This window comes from Electrona antarctica, assembly GCF_951216825.1.
Source record: "Electrona antarctica genome assembly, chromosome: 12".
NCBI classification, from domain to species: Eukaryota; Metazoa; Chordata; class Actinopteri; order Myctophiformes; family Myctophidae; genus Electrona; species Electrona antarctica.
The window spans coordinates 27,147,795-27,173,328 of NC_136793.1; the positions used below are offsets into that span (position 1 = coordinate 27,147,795).

Here is a 25,534-nt window from a genome sequence, read left to right on the forward strand (position 1 = left end):
CTGTTGTTAAGTACGGTATGTTAAATATAGACTGTACGAAAAAGATTACAATTACAATTATATTGAAAAAAGAATAACCTCTTCTGATATGTATATCAGATATAGACTCAACGTAAAATTCTCATTCATAAATAATTTCTACATAATATATATATATATATTTATATATAAAATATAATTAAAAAATCACAACCGTGTGAAGTGAGGGGCTCTAATATATTACAGTCTAACTCATGTTGATTAGGTGATGTAATGGTGATGTAAAACAAACGGTGCCAACACAAACATTAAACACCATTAACAATAAAGAGACAATATGACGTAAATGACACATTATGACGTACATTTTCCCTTCATTGTCAATGCTTTTACAAAACAAACATTGAACTAAAGACAAACATTAAACCTGTAGACAGAAGACAGCATGTGACGTTTAATTTACATCATATTTAGTGGAATTATCAGCTCTTATCATCATGCATCATCATCTCATACTGGCTATTGGCCAATCAGAATGCCTGTTGCCTGTGACTGGTTAGCTGATTTGCTCGTTTACATATGACGTACATTTTCCCTTCAATGTCAATGGCGTTTAATGTTTTGATGTTTAATTGACATCATATTTAGCGGAATTATGATGTCATTTCTCCGTTCCTCGTCAATGGCAAAACGTGAGACAGGCGGGGACAAAATTTAGCGGACATTTGACCAAAATTCTCTTACCATGGTCAATGGCAAATCTTGAGACGTGTGGGGACAGAAGCTGTTTATAGAAGCGCCTCTTAAAAATTAAATATCTCGCCAAATATGATGTAAATTTGTGGTAACAGGCAACAGGGATTCTGATCGGCCACTGGCCAGTATGAGATGATGCATGATGATGTACGATGATACCTCATTCAATTTGTTGAGCTGCCAACTTGCTCTTTGAACACAAGTTGTCCATGAATGGCCTACTTGTGTGCGAGCAACTTATCTCTGACTCTTGTCAACTTACTGTCCCTCCCTATATAAAATATAACAAATAAAGATGAAACCCATAAACAAACATTTAAAATAAAAATAAAAAGCCAATCGAAAACAAAATTCCTTTCCTATAACTGTTAAAAAAATCACACCCGTGTGAACTGAGTGGTGTAAGGTCTTATATAGCCTGTCTGATGTAATGAAATCATGTCTGACGTAATGAAATCACACCCGGGTGAACAGGGTTTTTTTTCTGTGCAGAAAAAATGAGCATGGTTGCTATGTTCACCCGGGTGTGATTTCATTACTATGTTCAACAGGGTGAACATAGCAACCATGCTCATTTTTTCTGCACAAAAAAGCCAGTTGTAGGAGTGGTTTACACCACTCAAAAATCTTTAGAGAATTAAGGTGTTTTTACACCTAATTGAACTATAACAATTCTATTGTCCAGTCAAAACCAATTCACAATCCCTGATTGGCCGAGGGGACCACCAAAAATTCACAATCCCTGATTGGCCGAGGGTGTCACCGACGTACACACGCAGTGCCCTGATTGGCCGAGGGTGTCACCGACGTACGCAGGGGAAAACAGTACTTGCGCACGCTCTGCTCGCGCAAGTAATAATGGGCCTAGATATGACAAAGGTTGAAAACCACTGAATTAGGGGTTCAGCGTCTCGCCCAAGGACACTAACTCTGGGGTCAGTGGGGATCGAACTGGGAACCATTCAACACTTTGAAACTGAGAATCGCCTTGACACATCTAATGGCAATATCGTCCACCTGTGGATCAAACTTGTTCGCCATGAGCTGGTGGTGCCAGGGTTGAAACAACCAGTGGAGGTCGCCGCTCCCGTACACACACACGTCTCTTCTAAGTGTCAACATGTATGGAGGGTACGCGGCGGGTACATCACCCTCATGTCCGCCCCAGTGCTGCAGGCGAGCGATGGCGGTCATGTCAGAGCGGTGGTACTTGCTGTGGGCCGGCACGGAGCTCAGCCTGTTCAGACTGGCCCACAGGTGTTCTTCGTGGAAAACCGTGATCCACTCCATGAAGTTCTGAGCATCTTTGTTCTCCAGCATGTGTTTCACAAACTCTCTGGTGACCACAAAGTAACTACTGCCTGAGAACACAGGGATTGGTGGGGGTGTCTTCCTGATTCCCGTTCTGGCGAAGGTATTGATGTAATTATTGTCAGTGTTGACTTCGTGATGGTACTGCCAGCGGACCTTTTTACCGTCCGGCACGTCCTCGGACTCCAAACTGTTCTGCCCGTTGAGCAGCTTCATTTCCATTTCGGCATTGGTCTTGATGGGGAGGTCTGAGCCACACGTGTTGAGCAGGTACTTCCACTCGACGGGTGACTTCAGCAGGTCGTCCATGCAGTTTAAATGGGCCTGCGCCAAGGACCAGGTTCCCCAGGACACTCTTTCTAGTTTGCTGGCGACGAACACGTTGGGGAAACAGGACACGATCACCATCACAGCTTTCTGGAATCCCTCCGCCGACTTCTGGTCCATGTGCACGCAGTAGACGTTCTGAGGGTGGTACACGGCGCGCAGAAGCCGTTCGAACATCTCAACATCGCCGTGAATCGCCATGGAGTAGGCGATCGGGAAGTCTCGCTCTTCTGCGCTGAGTGGCGCTGCGATGAAGCTTCTCTTGTCCTTGTACGCTTTGCAGTCCTTTGTCGTGCTACGATAAAACTCCTCCGATAGCTTCTCCATTCATTGTCAATGGGAATTTAATCTTTGTGTAGGACAAAAATAGACACTAATAACTGAATATAGGAGGGGCTAGCCCTCAAAAAGGAAAGTATAATCCTACTAAGATGTATAACGTAGTTCTACAAGCAAGCACATCAGTGCACGCAGTGCAGGTGGTTTCTGAGTTACTTATCTGAAACAATAGTTACAAGGTCCTATAAAAGAAATTGTGAACACATTTTTTCTCTTGAATACTACATTTAAAAGCAAGTACTTTTTTATTCTTACTTAAGTAAGATTTTGACTGAGCTACTTTTACTTGTAGTGGAGTAAATCTGAACAGGTCGTATTTGTACTTTTACTCAAGTACTGGGGTCGAGTACTCTGTCTGGTAATTGTCTTGTCTTTATTGACAATGCAGCTCCATAAATAAAGGGATGTACACGTTTCTGTGGTCTGTTCTGTTTGGGGGATATAATATGTGATGCTTTTGAAATTACACTTATCTATCTATATAATCTATGAAATGCATACAATAGTTTGTAAAGTTCATACAAACATACATTTCAAGTAAATGTGGGAATTGGACTGCCCCTTGCCATGTCTGTTCCTCTGGAGTACATTTTATATCACTGTATTTACACATGCAGGAACTAATGAACTAATTTAAATAAATAAGCTCATTTATTTATTTCATGGATAGGTATACTGTATTAAAAATAAAATACAAAATCATCCTTACCCCATAAAACTAAATTAATATTTCAGTGGACTCAAAATCATCGTTTTATTTGGTGACTTTTGTACCTTGGAGTTTGGCCTTTCTGCCCTTGGAAGAATTGACAGCAACAAGTGTCCTTGCCCCTAAATTGGTAGAGTTCCAGGCCATTTCGAATAACAAAGTATGTCTTTAATCTTTTTAAAGCTATTCTCTAATGATTTGGTATAATATTCCTTCTTGCATATCCTTGCTTTTAAACCATTAATACTTTGGTATAAGCTTTAAGAGAATAATATACATCAATGGTCTGATCATGTTAGCAACATGTTATTTAAATGGTCAAATAAGTTAATGTCCGGAAGTGTTGTTCAAGTTCTCTCTCTCCTGGAGTCCTTGGAATTTTGTTCAGCTCATTTGTCTCAGATGACCAGCCCAGAACTTTGGCGTCCTCTGGTGTTTCAACTTTATGCACACCTGCAGTCCATATTGATTGATTTCTTCACTACTTTTTCATGTTCATAAAGCGTGAATTTCTGGCAACGACGATCCGGCCGATGTACTTTGAATCAATCCTTAGCTTCAGCTTCCTGGTTAGCCTGAGATTTAGACTCTCGTAGATGTATTTGATCGATTTTGACATTTTCAATCTACGAGTCTGGTGTTCATTTCCCTGGGAGGTGAGAACGGCACCAGCTGAGCACAACATGTACAAAATACAAATGCAAAATATAAGGTGCTTACCCTGATGTCCCAAATGTTAGAGAGGCATACGGGGTGCTTGTAGAATGAATTAGTCCGTCGTTTTCAATAACTAAGTGTTTTAATCTCCCCATTGTTTACTTCCCCTTTACGTTGAACGTAATTCCGGTTTTCATCGGATGCGCACCCTCACTACCGCCATCTACAGAGTCGGCCACATGAGTCGGTCGGGCATGGGCATGCCACAGACAGACGAGCCTGGGTTCCAGCCTAATTTGATGCATAGGTCCGCGGATCTGAAAATGTGAATAGCGACTATTATGGCAAGCCGTTTTAACATAGCAAGTGACAATTCAGAATCACGGAACGCAGTGATTCAGGCTGGAACCTTCAACCTAGGTTAGCCACAGACAGGATTAAAAAAGTGTCCACTCCTCTCCAGGGGACAGGGTGTAGGCTACTCGAGGCCAAGCTTGCCTTGAGATACTGTAGGCTCCTGTCCTCAGTGGAATACCAAACAACTCGCCCCTTTACCAACTCGCCCCGGGCGTACAGCCGGCGGAACTGTGCGGCCTAGTATTCCTAAAGTAACCTAAGTAAATTATGCTTAAACTGTTAAACCTAACTGTAACCTCAGTAAAACTACCTGCCTAAACCTAACCCTATACCTAAACTTAACCCCAATAAAACTATGCCTAACCCTAAACTTTTTTATAACCTTATTCTCAGTACAACAAAATAAAGAATACCCCAACCGTGGCACCGAGCAGTCGGCGTGAGGTAATCGGAAAAAATCGAGGGGCTAAATGGTTTAGGGGCGACCGTACCCGATACCCCTCAGTGTCCCGAGTCTGACCTACTGTATAATGGGCCACATGGCTCAGGCCTAGGGTGACCAGATCCAAACTGTTCATTTGAGGGACAGAAGTATCTAGGACAAGTGGGACGGGGTTAGCAACTTATTGCTTAAGTTGCTATTTCAATGCCTTGATGTCATATTCCTAATATTGCCTATCATTTTGTTAAAATGCTAATTTTGGTCATGGGTGGTATGGCCGACCTGGTACTGTAGCCTAGAGGATATTTCTCATGTTATTATAACAGGCTTAAAAACACATCTTGCTGGAAAAAACATTTGTGGGACGCCTGAAAAGTCTTGGAAATGACTCCCAGATTCCCAGAAGTAGACCCATTAATTGGCCCAGGTTCCTGATGAGTCATCAGGAACCTGGGCCAATTAATGGGTCTACTTCTGGGAATAATGTAAAGTTCTCAGACACTGATTTATTAATTACATAGCCTAAAGAGTACATTTGAAATGTGTTACACATGTCTCATCAGTTTTTAGATTTACATCTAATTTCCGCCCACAAATGTGCGTGGTACAGGAGGTAACTTACCGCATACCCTGTAGGCCTACCATTACATTACCACCCGACTGTGCCCGTTACAGTTAAGCCGCTATAGCCTAGACGCTAAGTTCAATTTCCTGTTTTGTCTGCTCTTTGTCGTTTCATCACTTCCAATTTCACTTGTTGATTCTGTATGAGTTATCCTTCATTGGCTACAATTGGTATCCCGATCTTTTAACTTATAGAGCTGTACATACTGTAGACAGGCACCTTACTGAACAAACACTCTACAATGAGTACCCTACTTTTAGCTACTTCCCCTATAGTATAGGCTAACCTAGAAATCTAAGTTGTTCTACTGAAACCCCCTTTTTTGTTACATAAAAAACTGGTGATAATTAATAGATACATTCACCCATAAATGTCAGCTTTTCCCAGTTGTTCATGCTGCAGCCTCCCATGCTTGTACCTTACTTACTTCATGAAGGTCAAGGTCAAGGCTCATGTAAGTAGTTTTGATAAAACTACTTCCATGATCCAGCCTTCGCTCACCAGTGTTCACTGTGGGCATAAGCAGCTACACACCAGGACAAACATGTTACAGGACAAACAAGTAAGTAGCGAACACAATTCAAATAACCATTTTAGAAGTATTTTTATTACACATTTGTCAGCAAAAACAGAAACTGCAAAAGGAGATAGTACTTAAAATGTCCAGCATAAAAAAAGCTCACATGAAAAGCCTCCTTAAAGCATGTTACAAATACAAGAACCTACAAGATTTGACAGGTCCACAAAGTGATGCAGACAGTTAAATCAAGGTTTTAAGCCTTTTTTCATGCAGGAGGGAGAGCCTAATTACATTCAGCAAACTGGAAGCATCATGTGTACTGAGGTACCTTGCTTCAACCTCGAAAGTCTTCACCAACCATGTGCATTATTTGTGTTACTTGTCATTCATATTATGCATTATTTGTGTTACTTGTCATTCATATTATTGCTGTCTTTTAAGATACCTGTGGAGGAAATTGTCTGATGCCAATTGTGGGCCATACCTGTAACAATTATTAATTGAATTGCTATTTTATTCCGTGTACAGCAGAGATCTGGTGGCTCAAATGTGGACAGATGGGCAGAATTTCTATTAAATAATTCTTAGCAGTGGTGGAAAGTAACTAATTACAATTACTCAAGTACTGTACTTTTGTGATTTACTTTTACTTCACTGGAGTATGTCCAAATTTCAATACTTTTACTTCTACTCTACTACATCTCAAAAGGCAAATATTGTACTTTTTTACTCCACTAAAATCATTTGAAAACTTTAGTTACTAGTTACTTTGTAGATTGTTGTAGATTGTTTGTAGATTGTTGTTGACTTAAAACGTAAAAAAAAGAGGGCACTGTTTCTCCTTTATTTGCCGATGGGTTCTTCTCAGATTGCTTTGTAGATTGTGGTTATTATTATAAAAACTGATGAAGGCTGGATAGCCGAAAAGTTGTCTTCCATTATGCAAAAATAAAAACAAAAAAATGCAGTCTTGGTGTGTGCGACCCGTTATTTTTTTATATGATTTGAACGGGTAACGCACCACAAGTCAGAGCGCGGTGGTCACAAGAATAGTTGGTTATTATTACAAGACACACATTTACCACTTCAGCCCTATTTAAAAAGGTATATTCAGTGATTTCACTTAATTCAAACATCGCTTCTTTTTTTGTTTTGTTGTGATAATCCTCCCTACTGGCCATATAAGGAGTTCCTCCATGTCCCCAGTTAACCCCCGGGGGTCAAAAAACCATAGGTTTCGTTTTTGGCTAGGTGGCCCAGTCTTCATCCAATCAGGATAGAGAGGGGCCTTCCGGCAATCATGATCGAGCGGGGGAGGGCCTTGGTGTGTGTGCTGTTGGCCTGTTGCGTGTCCCCCACTGTAGTGCATGCATGTGCACTACTGGTTACCGGGGGGTTTTCCAAATCACCCAAATCACTGAATGCTCCTTTAAACTTTGGCTATTTGAAACATAGCAGATGTGAGCTTATAGAGCTGTTATTTTCTAAATATTTTTATTTCGATGCCAATACTTTATTACTTTTACTCAAATACATTTTGGTTACCGGACTTTTACTTGTAACAGAATGTTTCTGCATGACCGTATTGATACTTTTACTTAAGTAAAACAGAGTACTTTTTCCACCACTGATTCCTAGTTCTAGTTCAGGTCTGACTGTGAGGTAAACTGTCCTGCATTCCTGCATGTGCTATAGCAGTAGAAGTAACCATAGTAGTTCTCACACTGTGTTCAGACTATTAAAGTGACAGTTTGCTACAGTGTGTAGGTGGGCATATGCATTATGTAAGATGAAGTCAACCATTTCAGAACAGGTGTGGGGGGGGGGGGAAATCACTGCAGACAGCTGCAGAAGCATACTTGACAAAGGAAAAATGTCAAAATGTTTACTTTTCAACTGCATGGGAATGGCTCTATAATTAAGGATAATTCATTAATTAATAATTAAGGAGGCTGTCAGTTATCAGTTGTAGTAATAAATAATGTGTAAAGTCATGCTGTAACAAGGCTATTACATTCCCAGTGTTGAGCTGCATGGATTTTGTATAGCCCAAGACTACTATACTCTTGCCTAGATACATTTGGAGAGTTATTTACTAAACTGCATTGTCAGCTTGCTCAGTTCAGATCGGATACAATGTTTGGTTATCAGGAATGTCTTTGGATAAAACATTACTAATTATCACAACTCCATGTTTGAGATTTTAAATTACAATTTCTAGAGTAAAAGATAATTGACACCCTGTGAAAACAAACATGTTATTTCTTGTGAGGCCATGTACAGTAAATGTGTTGGCAGGCAGTGGTTCTCTTAAGTATTTGTGGATACCTGGACAGTTGCTTAAGAGAGGGACGCCGACACTTCACTTATTTATTATTTTCTATTTCATAACGCCCTTTTTTCACCTGGTGCCATTTGCCTAAGCTGTAAACTTAGGTCTGCCAACCGGGGGAGAGCCCCGAACTGAGCTCATGCTGTCTTCAATGCATGAGGAGTGAGCAGGCCACTTCTTATGTATACACACAGCGTTGTGTCATCAGGGGCGTCAATATAGCTGGGGGGTGGAGCTGGGGAAAAGTTCAGAGTTCTCCCAACCGGAATAAACAGTGGGTTGTTGGGTTTTCAAACGCAGATGCTTTAAATACTACTAATTTAAAAGTAGGCGTCATGGCTTGCCAGATCACAGGCACAGATCCTTGTTGCCACTCGACAAGGAACGCTAATTTAGAAAATGAAACAAGCTAGAGTTCAATTGGAATGTTTTCCTTGGCTGCTGGACATGATCCAACAACACAATGGCCTGATATATTCGCATGGTAAGAGACACTTTTCTATAGATATGATCACTGAAACTTATCATAATATACATTTATATATTTATACATTTATATATACACAAGCCATTAATTCATCAATGATGTTTATAAAACACGTTTTAATGAATTCCAAGTATGCTACCGACACCATTCGTTTCGACCGCACTTTGCCAAACCCAAGTTCCAACTGTCTCTAAACTACTTAGAATTCACTACAATGTGTTCTATAAACATTATTGATGACTTAATGCCTGTTGGTTTTTGATATTACGTTAAGTTTAATTGATCATATCTATAGTGTCTCTACCAGGCGATTAAACACTGCGCCGCGGTAACACAATGTTTTGTAACATGGAGGGAGAGGGAGATGGAGAGGCAGATCTCCGATTTCGGTGGTGCTTGTTTGTGCAACTTGACGCATGTAATAAAGTATAAAGAGATAAGGATAATCAAATCTGACTCTGACAGCATAAACAAAAAATCTACAAACTCACAACGCGTCGCAATGCGCTGTGAGCTCATGGTAGCCCTGGCCTGAAGTGTTTTACGCACAGTCTCCATTTACAGTCCTTACGGCTTACGCCTACACAAATGTTCAGATTACAAATCTAAAGTGCTCACCCCAGGGCCATGGATGTTACAATTCTGCTAGGGTGGGTATAAGTACCGGTATCTTTCGTATTGTTCAATAAAAAGTTGAATCAGTTTTTGGCCATGCGCTTTCAAATATGCGCCCCTATCAGTTGGTGCATGTGGATACATTATAACTCTGATAAAATGGCCAACGATCGGATTAAAATGCTTTTTATTGAACAATGCGGAAGATACCGGTACTTCTACCTACCCGAGGAGGATTGTAACATGTATCACCATGTGAAGCATGGCTAAATCATCTCGTATACTTAATAATAAGTCAACCTTCCGAGGGCGACTGAACAGATGTCCTTCTGATGGATTTTTCTTGGTTGTCATGAATATTTCTATCATCCAACAAATCGCACTGAAAGTGATCCAAAGGATCGTACGCTATTATGGTTCCGCTAGGATAACTCTATGGGGAAGACCATTTTCTTTACCCCAGGCTAAAACCGGATGTGACGTTTGTGGGCGTTCCTGTCTACCTTCGTGTCAGTGTATCACCTGACTGGGGGGAGTTAGCCCGGTAGGATGTAGCACGTGGAACAAACACGTTATTCCAACCAGTTCCTTTAAAGACTTCCAGACAGTACAATGTTTTGGTCAACTGACCTTTAAGTGAAGACAGTGTGCAAGACTACTCCTTTTTTCAACGATGGCAGTAGTTTTCTAAAATTCATTAAACACCTGTGGCCCATTTGGCTACCAGTCTTCACGGCTATGTGAATCAAGAGTGTTAATCTAACTCTGAGAGAGTAAGTACATTTTTCACTCTTAACAATCTGGATTTGACTGTGTACTGGATCTCTATGGGTTAAGGTAAAGAGGGTGTGCAATTAAAAGAATGGTGTAGGCCTGAGTGCTGGGTATTAAATTCAGATTAAACATGAATACAGGAATGAGATTCAAGATTACTTGTGTTTTTTGGCACTAGCCGAGGAGTATTTTGCATCTCCTTACAATCAATATAAACTCCTATTACAATTAGGGCTAGTCAGATCAATTTAGCACTGACCTGATAACAAAAAAAAGGAAGTTTAAACTAGCAAAAACCCAATACATTTGTACTGTATATACATTCATCTAATTAACTTGGCGAGGAGACATCAGATATCAGAATTATTAGTATTCTGTGGGTCTACTGCCTAACAGTCTACAGTAGATAGAAAATTATTTCAAAAATATATGTTTTGTATAATGTAGCCCATATCTTTAAATGTAATAAGCACAGTAATATTATATTATGCAAGATGTCATTCCTTTTGCTATATAAATATCATAAAAGGGACCACATTCTCCAAAGTCTGTGATAATGCCTTAAAATATAGTAGGGTAGGCTATATAGTGTATATATTTTGTACAAAAACTGAACAATATCTTTCTGATCAGTTCAGACTCCTCCTTCTGATCCTTTTAGAGTGACACTATAAGAATACAGCAGATGATGACCATGTATATGGTGCATCAAACATACCCTTGATTTGCCCTTGTGTGACTGCTTAAGTGACTGATAATGCAGCTTATTATCAAACCATAAGTTAACCAATTTAACTGCTGAATAATAACTTACAATAAACCACTAAAAGCCTAAAGAAACCCACATGATGCCAGTAGATAACATAGATATCACATTAGCAACAGTCTTCAGAAATATACTACTACAGCATAACAATAAATTATGACAAAACAACACAACAAATTTGGGATTTTATACAAGTTTACAAGGCATATTGTAGTGCGAGAGCTCAGTACTAAAGTACTGTGTAGGAGTGTTAAAACAGTGATGAGTGACCACATTTAAGTTCAACATTATGTTATGGTTGCTCAGCTTTTCACTGATTACATTCAGACTAATTTCTCTGGAGCAAGAAAAAACTCCAGCTGACAAACAAAAGATAATGTCCCGTGTCACTGATTATTTGCTTAATTTCACATCAGGAAGACTGTTTGACACGCAGAATAACATAATTGACAGGGGAGCCTGTTTAGAGCCTGTTTGGAGACTGTTTAGAAGAACAGCTATACACAATCAAACCCAAGCAGAAATGCCATAAATAAACTCTCTCTCCCCCCAAGTTATTGTTGTTGTGCTGTATGCAATAGCTCCACTGTCATTATCAGTCTGATAACTGTCCGTTGCTGACATTTTGCAATAACTGACTGCTTCATGACCCATTATGGTGCAAGGTAACCACCAGACATTTGCTTTGATGCATCATCACAGTGTGTCAAACTAATGCTGATTTACATTCTACAAGAGTTGCTTTATATCGTATTTGCCACAGACAACATACATCAGGGTATTGTGTCTAAAATGCTTTCTTTTTAAACCCAGGTATTATTCACATCCATCCTGTTTATGAACTGAAAGCACTGCCAAAATCACGTGTTCAAGTGACGTTTGTACCATTCCTATACCTACACCTGAAGAGACTAATGTAGTTTTCAGCAGGGTAACCATCTTCAAAGACTACAGCCTAATTTGTACATGCATGTACGCATGCCAAAAATAGCCTATCAAGTTGTGAGCTTGTAGATCTGATATTTTCATATCCTGGCCCTCGCTATGTAAAGCCTGCTGGCTGAATTGAATAACCTTTCTGACTCAAGGCTCACCTGACATCAAGAGTTGGGAGTCTTTGGCAGGGAAGGCCGGTGCTCTGGAAGTTTGGGCATCCTTCTCTTAACGTTCATCTGTTTGGTTTCATCCATCAGTTCCTCCTCCGTTCCTTCCCTTTTCTCCTCACGCTGCCCGCACAGTTTCAACGCGCGTGAGATGAATACGTCCAGGTCAAAGAGCCTCTCTTCCTGTTCTGCAGGCAGCGATGACAGACGATCACAATCCAACACCTGAAAACAGGAAGACGCGGAGGAAGGGGAAGGAGTTACTGGGGGAGGGAGGGGACGAGAGGTGAGAGGAGAGGCCGTCTGAGCTGACTGACCTGCAAGAGTGGAGGTGGGAGAGGAGGGTAAAAGCGAGGGAAGGGAGTTGGAAGAAGAGGTGATTGGGGGAAGAGGACTTAGTCTGCAACTGCCACTATCATCGCAGTCAGCCGATGGCTGCCGAAAAACATCTTGGCAGCGCGGGAAGACTGAAGGAGGGACATCAGTAGGGGACAGAGGGAAAGGAGGAGAGGAGGTGTAGCACAAGGGCTCTGTAGGAGGGCTGGGGGAGTGGAGCCGAGATTGCGTGCTCTCCACCCAACGAGAAATCTCTTGGAATAAATCGCCAGTTTCCTCGCCCTTCTGTTGCCCCTTTTCTGCCGGCTCTGTCTTCGTGTCATCTGGGTCGCCCACAACATACCCTGTGGGCTGAACAGGGTCAGGTGGGCTTTTAATGTTGCGTTTCCAGTTGGACAGGTCCAAGATCAGCTTGGGTTCAGAGTAATGTTGCGGCTTGCCCTCCCTCCATGCGATCTTATCCAGATAGGAGGGGGAGCCCACTTTGTAGTCACATGAGCGGCCACAGTCTAGCTCCCCAAACCCCACTCCACAGGCCCGATCCAGAGAGGAGTGAGAGTTGTCCAGGAAGCGTTCTGCTGAGCTGCTGTGGGAATATTTGCGGGGGTCAACCTGTCAAACGGAAAAGATGGATGAGGAGAGGAAGATAGAGCACTGGAGTGTTACGTAACTGCCTTTTGCAGTTATTTCTTTTTCTTACATTTTTATCCCACGATTTGGCAACCCATTTTTTCACCCAGTGTCAATTATCTAATGTAATCCTGGGCGCTACACTTCCTCTGCCAACGTGGGGAGGGCAGCGGACTGACCTCATGCTTCCTTCTATGCATGAGGAGTCCGAGCTGCTTCTTTTCACCTGACAGAGGGGAGTTTCGTAGCGTGTGGAAGGAACACGTTATTCCGACCAGTTCCTTTCCCCTCCATCAGGTGCCCCGGCTGGCCAGGGGGAGGCAGTTTTGCCTTTTGCAGTTCTAATTTATAAGTAACAACATGATCGTCAACAACTTTAAAGTAACAATTTGTTTGAATTCACACTTTATAATTTTATAATTGCCAGAAGTGGGCTGTAGATAGGGGACAGAGGGATAGAGGGTGATTTCAGTGGGGATTTTGAGGATATTGTATATTGATATTGGTAACAACAGTGTTTCTCCTTTTGGAACATTGGCACACTAAAATAGTAGTTATATCTAACCTGCGCCTCCTCTAATTGTGAAGTAGAGCCAGCTCGTGGATCACGCTGCACCTCCTCTTCTTCTGTGGTGTCTCCAAAATCAGAGGTGATGCGGGTGGGGGGCATACAGTCACACTTTCCACTTGCCTGTTGCCAGCACACATCTGACGACAAGCTGTTTTCATACCTGGGGCAAGTCAGACACACATTTTTGAGATCTTTCATAGTGTGGCACAAAGTGATGCGATATGAGCTTGTATATCTGCTATTTTTGAATATCCACCGTAGAATAGAATATGGTTAAAGTGGTTAAAATGATTGTGACGCTATATTAACACATTTTGCTGTGGACCCCTGGAACCCCCCTTTGAGAACCAATGTTCTAAGTCTAAGACACAGAGCTACCAAGCTTCTACAGTTAATAAGCATCTATAAAAAATAATAAAACACCCGTGTAAAGTGAGGGGCGTTCTTCTCATCTATTGCTTCATTGTTAATGGGTGTGTAGGACAAAAATAGACGATTTGCTCGTCTACATATTCTCCATCCATTGTAAATAGCATTTAATGTTTGTGTTTGTCTACATATGATGTAAATTCTCAATTAATTTAATTTAAACTACAAAAATCACACCCGTGTGAAGTGAGGGGCACTAATATATTAAAGTCTAACTGATTAGGTGATGTAATGTTGATGTAAAACAAACGGTGCAAACACAAACATTAAATGCCATTAACAATAAAGAGACAATATGACGTAATGAGTTACATTATGACTTAAATGTTCCCTTCATTGCCAATGGCGTTTACAAAACAAACATTGAACTAAAGACAAACATTAAACCTGTGTATAGGAGGGACATCTACACTACTTCTCACCTCAACAGAGTGTTTACTATTGCTTTCAAAGGGACCACTGGTCAATGATTTTTTATATTGGTTTCATTATATGGTCTCAGCCCTGACTCAGCATTCTTGGAAATCACAGCTAGGCATCTAACTTTCAAAATAAGTTTATTCCCTCTGAGTGGATACAGTGTACATTTCTGAATAAAATACCTAATAAATGTGTTAATGACCTATAGCCAACCAATAAACCAACCAACCAACCAACCAACCAACCAAATAAAGCTGTTCACCAACCTATCCCAGTGGATGCTAGAAGCCTGACTATTGCTGTTGCTGTTGACGTGGCTCTGCTCAGTGAGAATAATATCCTCCAGTTCGTCCTCAATGCGGAAGGGCTGCATGGAGGTGGGCTCATCCAGTGGACAGGCATACTGCCCCAGGAAGGGATGGTTCAACGCTGCTTCAGCCGTCAGACGATCCATAGGATTAAAGGTCAAGATACATTCCAGGAAGTCCACCACTGAGAGAGCAGAGGAGGGAGTGATGAACAGAAGCAAATTGGAGGTGAGAAGAGCTCTGAAAGAACGTTACATTGTTTCTATACTCTTATATTCATACACTTACAGGCAGTAGGGGAAGCAGCCATGTGGGTTTAGTGTCTTAGTCAAGAACACAAGATGCAAGGAGAAGTGGGAATTCGACGAGGAACCTTCTGATTCCCAAACAATCGTTCCATCTCCCCTGTCTCGGCCACTGCTGCCAGTGACTTTATTATAAACGATGACTAAGAATAAGGGGATGCACGGTTAATCTGTCATCATATCGGTACTACAGTACCAATGTTATTTACTCAAAGCATTTCCCTTGAGATGCAGCTCAGAGAAAGTTCTACAGTAGTTAGCCATCCCTTCACTTTTAAGCATACACTTCCTCCTTATCTTTCATCCCTCCTTTACCTGCCCCTCTAATCCTTCATCCTTTTTCCTTATTTATTTGATGTTTTATTCTTTTTCCAGCCCCAGGCTATCCTTGAGGCTTACTGCCAAGCACAGCCATGCACGTGTCCCTGTATCTCTCTCCTCCGCTTACCCTGTGCATCCACCTCGGGAAGCAGTTCAGAGAAGGTCTTCCTGACTCTCCAACCATCACTGACATATGAAGGCATCACCTGGGGAAGGAAGGGACAGAGCTATTCAAACAAACGTAATACAAGTGTATTAATATTGTATGTTATTATTATTATTGAAAATCATTCTATATAGCATTATCTCTTCGTATTTCAGCATACTGTATGTATATATACACATTTTAATTACTTACGAAATGTAAACAACAGAAAACGACAAACATACAGTAGGTCACTTCCATCTGGCATATTACCAACACTGGACGGACACACACATGTCTCATATTCATTCTGGTCAGATGTAGGAGAGAGCGTACCTGAAAGCTCTCAACTACCCCCCTCCCTCCCTCTTGAATGACAATATACATATTTTTTGCAATTATCGCTTTTTGAGAGGCGCTAGCCCCTCCTATACACAGGTGTAATGTTTGTCTTTAGTCTTTAGTTTGTCTTTAGTTTGTTTTGTAAACGCATTGACAATGAAGGGAAATCTACATCATAATGTGTCATTTACGTGTTTGTGTTTAACCGTTTGTTTTACATCACCATTACATCACCTAATCAACATGAGTTAGACTTTAATTTATTAGCGTCCCTCACTTCACACGGGTGTGCTTTTTGAGGGGCGCTAGCCCCTCCTATATACAGCTTTAATGTTTGTCTTTCAACGATGCTTGTTTAAGAAAACGACATAGACAATAAAGAGAAATATAATGTTTGTGTTGAGGACTAAAACAAACATTAGCACCCGTTGCTTAAACAAACATTATGTTGTAATTGATGTTGTAAGATGATAAGCGTGCCCCTCACTTCACACACGGGTGTGATTTTTAACAATAGAGATGCTGTCCCAGCAGCCTTTACTCCACACCTGTTTGAACCAACTGTCCTGCAGTCTATTGCAGTGGTTTTCAACCCTTTTCATAACAAGGCCCATTACTTATTCTGCATTTCCACAGACCACCATTTGAGATTTAGCCTCTCAGACCCCAAACTAAAGAATATGTAGACATTTCCAAGCTGTATTGATGTTGGTAGCATTAGGAGAACAGGCAAACGTTGATCAAAATAACAATTCTTCTACATTCTCTAATTGTGTAGAATTGTGTAAATTAACTTAAGTAAGATGTTTAACAATAATTTAACTCTTGAGGGTGTAAAAATGAAACCAAATGGACCTATAAGGGTCCATTTGGTTACAAACTCTCCATCATTTAGCTGGGGACCACCTGGAACCCCCCCAAGGAGCACTGGTGGTCCCCGGACCACTGGTTGAGAACCACTGGTCTATTGCAACAACAGAAAGACTATCTCCCAAATTGCACGGTGCCTTGCCACTGAAAGTGTGATGTGATGTTGAGTAGATTTGGTATGAGGGAGGACTCACCTGAAGTAGGTCCTGCCTGTCCTCCTCTCTGAGCACTGGTACCGTGTCCACAATCAGCTGCATCTGCTCCAGCTCATGAGCTCCTGCATGGGGGAAAAGGACCAGTCAGGGGCAAGCAGGCAGAGGTCAAAGTGGCTGTAATGCAGTGATACTACAGTGATTATGTATTCTCCCGTTTTTTGCACCACAGAATAATGTGTTCTTAACCAACCAGCCAAATTTGAATATTTGTGTTGTTTCTTACTTAATTACTTACTCCACAATTTAGTAAAACATAGTTCCCAAAATGTTTACATGGTTTCAGCCAGGACAATGCTCTGTATGATCATTAGTAGCCAGACAGCAATTCCACAATCTCCGAACGCTGTATAGAGTCTGGAACTACACATCCCGAAAGCCGAGAACAGAAGCTGTAACCCGTTCATCATTTCCATTCACGAAATATCTTTACAGTTTATTTTACAAATTTGCGCGACTGGAAAGACGAAAGTGGGAGGACTCTTTATCCCCTGATCATTTTCAGAGCTTCCGTGCTCCAGACTGTATGACAGAAGCGTTTGTGAATAGTGGGAGGCAACAGTCTGGCTCTGACTATTGATCATTAGCTACTCTACTGTATGTAAGCTAAATCCAAACAGCAGAGGGCACTACACAAACATTTTGAACATTGGGAATAATACACACTGCAGGGCAGTGGTGGGAAAAAATACTCAATTGTTCTACTTAAGTATAAGTATCAATACTGCAATGTAGAACTACTCCATTACTATATTACTCCATTAGTATAAGTATTGGCATCAAAATGTACTTAAAGTACCAAAAGTAGAAAGTACTCAGTATGCAGAATGTCCCATTTAAAATGTATAATTGTATACAAATATTTTGATAATAGCCGATCTACAAACTCACAATGCGTTGCGATGTGACTTGTGAACTTGTAGATCTGCTATTTTCAAATGGCCGAAATAGGGCTGAAGTGGTTAATGTATGCTTTGTAATAATAATCAAAGTAACTACGTTTTCAAATAAATGCAGTGTAGTAAAAGTACAATATTTGCATCTGAGATGTAGTGGAGTAGAAGTAAAAGTACTGAAGATATTCAAGTAAAGTAAAAAAGATCTCAAATTGTATTTTAGGACAGTACTTATGTAAATGTACCTAGTTACTTTCCACCACTGCCGCAGGGTACATATTACATTCCCCATGAACTAAATGTATGGTACATTCACCTTGTTAACTAAATGTATGGTACATTCACCTTGTTAACTAAATGTATGGTACATTCACCTTGTTAACTAAATGTATGGTACATTCACCTTGTTAACTAAATGTATGGTACATTCACCTTGTTAACTAAATGTATGGTACATTCACCTTGTTAACTAAATGTATGGTACATTCACCTTGTTAACTAAATGTATGGTACATTCACCTTGTTAACTAAATGTATGGTACATTCACCTTGTTAACTAAATGTATGGTACATTCACCTTGTTAACTAAATGTATGGTACATTCACCTAGTTAACTAAATGTATGGTACATTCACTTTGTTAACTAAATGTATGGTACATTCACCTTGTTAACTAAATGTATGGTACATTCACCTTGTTAACTAAATGTATGGTACATTCACCTTGTTAACTAAATGTATGGTACATTCACCTTGTTAACTAAATGTATGGTACATTCACCTTGTTAACTGTGAAATTAAAGCAAAGTCAGGGAAAGCTGTTTTGAAACGGAGGACATGACAGTCTGTCAGGGAGAACTGGCTTAAGACAGCAAAAACCTGGTCATTGTTATTCTGGTCAGGAAAAGATAAAGCCTGCAGCAGAAAAATAACAGTGTTTTTGCTGAAGGGCACTCAATGGAAACAATCCTTTCACATTGTGTTGCAGTTATTTGAAGATCATGCTGTGGGGGTCATGTTTTAACTCATCCAAACTATGTTATGCACAGATAGTAATCACTCACTTGATATGTTGTGGTTGTGATGATGTGATTAGGCCTAATGTAATTTTATTTATGAATAATATTCCAGTATAATGATCACAATACTGTAGATAGAGTTGTATGGTACAGTAGTTCTCAACCTGTGGATCGTGACCCACGGGAGGGTCCCCACATGTTTTTGGGGGATCCGCAGATAACAGTGAAGTGACAATTTAAGGACCTTTAAGACATTTTTAAACCTAAGAAAATGTAATCAACCTATAAACCTATCAAATGTAATCAACTGTTCAAACATTGGCCAAATTGTCAAATAATATAAGAAAAATCACACCCATGTGAAGTGAGGGGCGCTCTTATCATCGTACATCATCATGGCGTAACAGGTCGATTTGCTCAGACACATATTATATGAAATTCCGATTTGCTCAGACTCATATGACGGAAATTCTCAATTCATTGTCAATGGGAATTTAATCTTAGTGTAGGACGAAAATAGCCGATTTGCTCGTCTACATATGACGTAATGTTTCCATTCATTGTCAATGGCATTTAATGTTTGTGTTATGACAAAATAGCCGATTTGCTCAGACACGACGTAGATTCTCCATTCATTGTCAATGGGATTTAATGTTTGTGTTAGGACAAAGATCTACACTATAGCTGAATATAGGAGGGGCTAGAACCCCTAAAAAGAAGTCAAACTAAATGTAAAGCATCAACCCCTGCCTACATGCTTATCAGGGTTGGGGGCCCCCAATTCAAATATGATTATTTTGGGGGGTTGCAACCTGAAAATGGTTGAGAACCACTGGTATGGCAAATGTGTAGGCACTAGGCACCTGCAAACAGCATGCGTCCCGTGAACATCTCAGCCAAGATGCAGCCAGCAGCCCACATGTCTATGGCCTTGGTGTAGTTGTTGGGGGAGAGGAGGAGGCGGGGGGAGCGATACCATTTAGTTACCAGACCCTCAGACAAATAGCCCTGGAAAAACACAGGCAGTCAGTCAGAACAAAAGAAGAAAGAGACACATAGAGAGAGATGTACAGTACAAACACAGCAGCAAGATTCATGAGCTGCTGTGATAGGAGAAGGATATCAAATGGAACACAACCACCCCAAAGACTAACCATTGTGTGCATTCCTGTATTTCTGCAGAGTGATCTCGTTATAGAAATTGATTCATTGAAGATTCTGACTTTCAATTGCACATACATTTTGTTCCGATTGTATTGTTCCACGTTTTGCTTTGGCAATGTAAACATATGTTTTCTCATTCCAATAAAGCCCATTGAATTGAATTGAGAGAGAGAGAGAGAGAGAGAGAGATAGAGAGAGAGAGAGAGAGAGAGAGAGAGAGAGAGATATGTGGAGGTGGGGGTTGACGTAGAGGCTATAGGAGATTTACTGATAAGTGATGAGAATTTGGCAGATCTTGAAGGTGATGCTACCCTTTAAAAATAGTCGCGCACACACGCAGAAAGACTAATGTAAATATGTTCACACAGGAGTTATTGGGTTATTGCTGCAGCTTTTGCAGGCCTCCTCTCTGTGTTTTGTAAATCTAGCCTGCACTATATCTAATATACAACTCATACAACCCTTTTGGCCTTTCAACCTCTCAATCCCTGCACTTCCTGTATAGGGTTTCAAGCCTTCCCCTGGACTCTCAATCTCTCCTCCATCATCTCTCCCATTCTCTCACACTTTATGATCTCATTCTCCACACCATTTCCAGTACACCAGTCTCTAATGCACCCCCAGTCTCCCACTGTGTACTCTCTGTCCAACTTAAGTCTCATGTTACCTCCTTTTAAAAGTATAAGGACTTTGACTGAGGATACGTCTCGACTCCCAGGTGCATCCAAGCAATGTATTTTCGTTCTGAGGTATTCTATTTACTTGCAGAGCGTGCAAGTAATGTTATCAGTCAGGTGCTACGATGCATGTGTCCGGGGCCAGCACATGTTATGACGTCATATGCTGGCACGAAGCTGACCGTGCAGGTATGTTTTCCGTCATGCTACGAAGCATATGTCCCATGACGTGATGAAGATATGTACCAATGTCCCTTAGAATGCACGTGATATGATGTCATGGGACATACGGAAGCAGACCGTGCAGGTATGCTTTCCACGAACGTGATGAAGATTATGTACCAACGCCAGGGTATAATTGGTTGACGATGGTGACGTAATGATGATAGGTTTCAGTGTCAGGGACATACGCAAGCGGTCTACAGCACTTGCACGCTCTGCTTGCGCACTAGTAGGCCATTTTTGGCCTACTTGTGTGCAACAAGCAAGTAGGCACTCGACAGAGTGCAGTTCTAGTTATATATGTATTTATTTATAATATATATTCTATCTACTCATAGGAATAGACTATGTGACAACCAGGTAGGCTATAGTCTGGTGACCCACTGCCCTAGTGGGTCTAATTGAGGGTAGCTACTGGGACGTAGCTACCCTCACGTTGGAATACTCGAGTATTCCAACTTTTCTATACTTTATACTTCTACCATGCCCACTATATCTTTTTCTAATGTCCGTTTTCCTTTTTTTGTTGATGGGTTCCCAGATTGATCTATTTCAAGCACCCCAGCCTGTGTCCTCCCTCATTCTCCACAGTGTGCCAGGAGATGACGGAGCAGAAACTAAGGATCTGACAAGCATACCTCCATCACTCCTCCTTCACCTCTGTCCTATAACTCAGTGGTTCCCAAACCTTTTATCTCAAAACCCAAAAGAGAAATTAGATATTTGCTCGGGACCCAAACTAGTGAATATAGCAGATCTACAAGCTGACAAGGTGTCGCTTCGTGCCACATTTTGAGCTTAGATCACCTATTTTCACTACTTCTTAAACATTTGTTTTATAATTTAATAATAATAATAATATTTTTTCTTTTTTTTATTCATGAAATTACTGAAAAAAATATTTTAAATTGTTTTTATTCCCTTTTTTGGGAATGTTTTTTTGAAAATGTTTTGAAATAATAAAAAATCCCACCCGTGTGAAGTGAGGGGCGCTCTTATCATCCTCTCAATCCCTGCACTTCCTTTATAGGGTTTCAAGCCTTCCCTGGACTCTCAATCTCTCCTCACTACTTCTTAAACATTTGTTTTATAATTTAATAATAATAATAATATTTTTTATTTTATTTATTCATGAAATTACTGAATAAAATATTTTAAATTGTTTTTATTCCCTTTTTTGGGAATGTTTTTTTGAAAATGTTTTGAAATAATAAAAAATCCCACCCGTGTGAAGTGAGGGGCGCTCTTATCATCGTACATCATCATGACATAAAATAGACACTATGCCCTAGTTCTTGCGCCACCCCTTACCTCTTGCAATTTTTTACTATTTTAAAACATACAATTAAAATAGTACAAATAGCCGATCTACAAGCTAACAACGTGTCGATGTAGATTGGCTAGTTGAACTATTTTTAAATGTTTTAAAATAGTAAAAAATGGCAAATACGTTTAGGGATAAGGGGTAAGGGGTGGCACAAGATGGAGCCCTATGCCTTTTTGCCCAGACAATATGATGTAAAATTCGCCATTCATTGTCAATGGGAATGTAATGTTTGTGTAGGACGGAAATCTACACTAATAGCTGAATATAGGAGGGGCAAGCACCCTCAAAATAAAAATGTAGGGAACAAAAAATAAAACGGACCCATATGTTTCCGTGACCGTGTGGGTCCCGACAGTGTTTGGGAACCAGTGCTAGAATTCCTCCCTTGGCTCTCCATCCTTCCCACAGCCTTACCCTTCCATCTGTTACTCTCCCTTCTCTCTCTTACCCTTACTTAACATCTTACCCCTTACCCTCTCTTAACATCTTCTGTTCAGCTCTTACTTATTTCCTTTCCTCCGATCAGTTCTCCTTCAGCTCACCACTGCGCTCTCCCTTTTCTAGGCTCCTGTTCCCTGGTTCTTTTCTCACTTGTGTGTCTCTACAATTCCTGTTCTACTCTGCACTCTTCTTCACCCCATTCCCGCCCACACTATTTTCACCTCCCTGCTCCCCACATCTGCTCCTACTCTCACACCTCGTCTCAGCCACACTCTCTCCTCCTGACACTTTTCATGTACAGTAGCTCATTTTCACCCGCCTACCCGTCCTCCGTCCTTCTCTCTCTCCCTTCCTCACACACCTCACTCTCTCGCACTAACTCTTCCCTTAAACATATATACTATAGTATAGGGCATAGCAATGGCAGCCATTTTGTAGTTCCACAGATAGAAAATCCATTCATTATTCCCATAGAAATCAAAATATTTATATAAATTATGTTAGGCCTGGAACCAAGCGATCAGGCTCTTGGTGAATCATGAAACATTTGATTCTGTGTCCAACAATATTTGAATATATAACTAGACCTTCTGGGCACAGGTCTCCACCAGGAGAATATGAGTGTGTGTGTGTGATGTTTGGCAAAATGTTTAGGAGCAATATAAACGTGTGTGTGTGTGTGACGCGGCTTGGCCTGTTGTAGCGCCTGTAGGTGTACTGTGCAAAAACTTGTTTTGCACAAAGCGACCTCCTGGTGGCGCTATAACAGGCCGTTCTGGAAATTGGGGCAGAGGTTCATCGTTGGCATCCAGGGAGTGTGTGTGCAAAATTTGGCATCGACCGGGTTAACGGTGCCGGAGATTAGCTGTTCACAGACGGACGGACACACACACACACACACACACAGACGGACGGACACACGGACGGACACACGGACGGACGGAGTGCAAAACATACTCTCCCCATGCCTTCGGCCTGGTGGAGACAATTACTTGAGCAAGCAGAGTGCGCAAGTACTGGCTGCGTATGTCGGTCGTATGTGGGTCAATCAGGGATTGGCTGATGACGTAACTAAGGTATGTTTGGTGATCGGCTGGGTATGTATTTATGTATGTATGTATGTAGGGGTAAGAATGTTGGTCCCTTATTGGCTGTTGATGGCGACGTAACCAAGGTACGTTTCAAGATTGGTATAAGGTCAATAACGGGTCTAAAGGATTTAGAACAGCAGTTGTAATAGATATTATTTGGTAGCAGTACTTGCACGCTCTGCTCTGCATACATGGCCTACTTGTGTGCAAGGCGCAAGTTGGCACCTCGACAGAGTGCATTTCTAGTTATATACTATGTTTAATAAATACCTTTTTTCTGTTTTCAAATATGTTTTGACACAGAATCAAATGTCTTATGGTCATGATTCACCAGAAGTGAGTATATACTTTAATTTAAGCCTGGAACCAAGCCGTTCCAGGCTTAAATTAAAGTATATACAAATATACTGTATAATATATATACACCTCTATGGAAAAAATTAATGGGGTTTATATCTGTGGCACCACAAAATAACCGACATTGCGATGCCCTATTTGGGAATAGCTGCATTGGGATACTATATGGTTATGGATGTCAGAGGTCCCGCCGCCAGCCCGCCCGCCGGTCCTCCCTTTAGCCAATTTGAATGTAGGATTGTGACAGGAGGCCTAAACACTCTCTCTCCCGTCTTTGTCCTGTCCTTTCTTTTCTTCAAGGCATGAATAATTTCTAGGCACAGACAGGGCTGTCTCAGCAGGTGACAGGGTGGACACGCACGCACGCACGCACGCACACACACGCACACACACACACCCACACCCCTGACCCTTACATGTAAATTTTTACACTCTCAGAGTTAAATGAACACTTGGCATTTTACTGTCCAGTCCCTCTTGTTTCCTACACCCCTCCCCCCTTTTCAACAAACAGGGTAAATGTTTACCAGACTTCAGAGCTGCACTTCCAGTCAGACATTACGATTAAATAGCTAAAGGCTATACTGCATGCACATACTGTCGTCATAGCACCATGGGTTCTAGTCTGTCATCCTCTCACTTAAACATTTCTGGATTTGTGAACCTGAACTTTCTCTCACCACACAATGCACACATGACCAAAGAAACAGATAAAGCTCAGTTGAAGTGACTGAATTCATCTAGCTTAATTTAGTTTACTAGGGGGGCCCATTGCACACTGGCCTACTTGGAACGATGCAAGTTGGAAATGAATGCCCCACCCAGTTATTATGTCTGTGTCCCTTTTATGCCCATATATGGAGTTCAGGTGTGACCAATTGGCTAATTTGGGCCCTATCCAGAGCCTGGGCAAGGTCCCTGTCCAGAGTCTGGGCAGAGGACTTTTGTGCCGCTTCTGGACAACCGTGGGTCCAACCGACTCAAGGCCGGGCACTGCACTCCCTGTGGTGGTGCGGAACGCGTGTGTCGAATTTGAAGTTGGTGGGGCGAACAGTTCTCGAGTTACGTGGAACGAACACACACACACACACACACACACACACACACACACACACACACACACACACACACACACACACACACACACACACACACACACACACACACACACACACACACACACACACACACACACACACACACACACACACACACACACACACACACACACACACACACACGATGGTGATGAACTGATAAGTATACAGGCGCTGCAGGCTGAGCACACATTGTGGCATGAAAGACATCAAAGGTTGATACCTTTTACCAGAACACTGACTGTGAACCAGTGGA

The 25,534-nt window shown here is 41.2% G+C and overlaps 2 protein-coding genes across 5 annotated transcripts in view; both read right to left on the bottom strand.

Moving 5' to 3' along the window:
- Window positions 1–25,534, bottom strand: part of mapk4 (mitogen-activated protein kinase 4) — a 52,845-nt gene that overhangs the window by 3,491 nt on the left and 23,820 nt on the right. For 3 of the 4 annotated variants that reach the window (XM_079515192.1, XM_079515193.1, XM_079515191.1), the window contains 6 exons: window positions 19,766–19,910; window positions 16,971–17,053; window positions 15,547–15,625; window positions 14,752–14,977; window positions 13,631–13,796; window positions 11,169–13,047 (listed from right to left, as the gene is read on the bottom strand). In XM_079515192.1, coding sequence (XP_079371318.1) covers window positions 12,097–13,047; window positions 13,631–13,796; window positions 14,752–14,977; window positions 15,547–15,625; window positions 16,971–17,053; window positions 19,766–19,910 — 1,650 coding nt within the window. In that variant the 3' untranslated portion in view covers window positions 11,169–12,096. Of the gene's footprint in view, window positions 1–11,168; window positions 13,048–13,630; window positions 13,797–14,751; window positions 14,978–15,546; window positions 15,626–16,970; window positions 17,054–19,765; window positions 19,911–25,534 lie in introns of those variants that run through there. The other variant, XM_079515190.1, reaches the window with a different exon arrangement.
- On the bottom strand, window positions 1,672–2,700 carry LOC306934362 (beta-1,3-galactosyl-O-glycosyl-glycoprotein beta-1,6-N-acetylglucosaminyltransferase 3-like; the record flags this gene model as incomplete). The annotated part of the gene is made up of 1 exon (XM_079516931.1): window positions 1,672–2,700. One exon carries the CDS (start codon window positions 2,698–2,700, stop codon window positions 1,672–1,674), a length of 1,029 nt encoding a protein of 342 aa, XP_079373057.1.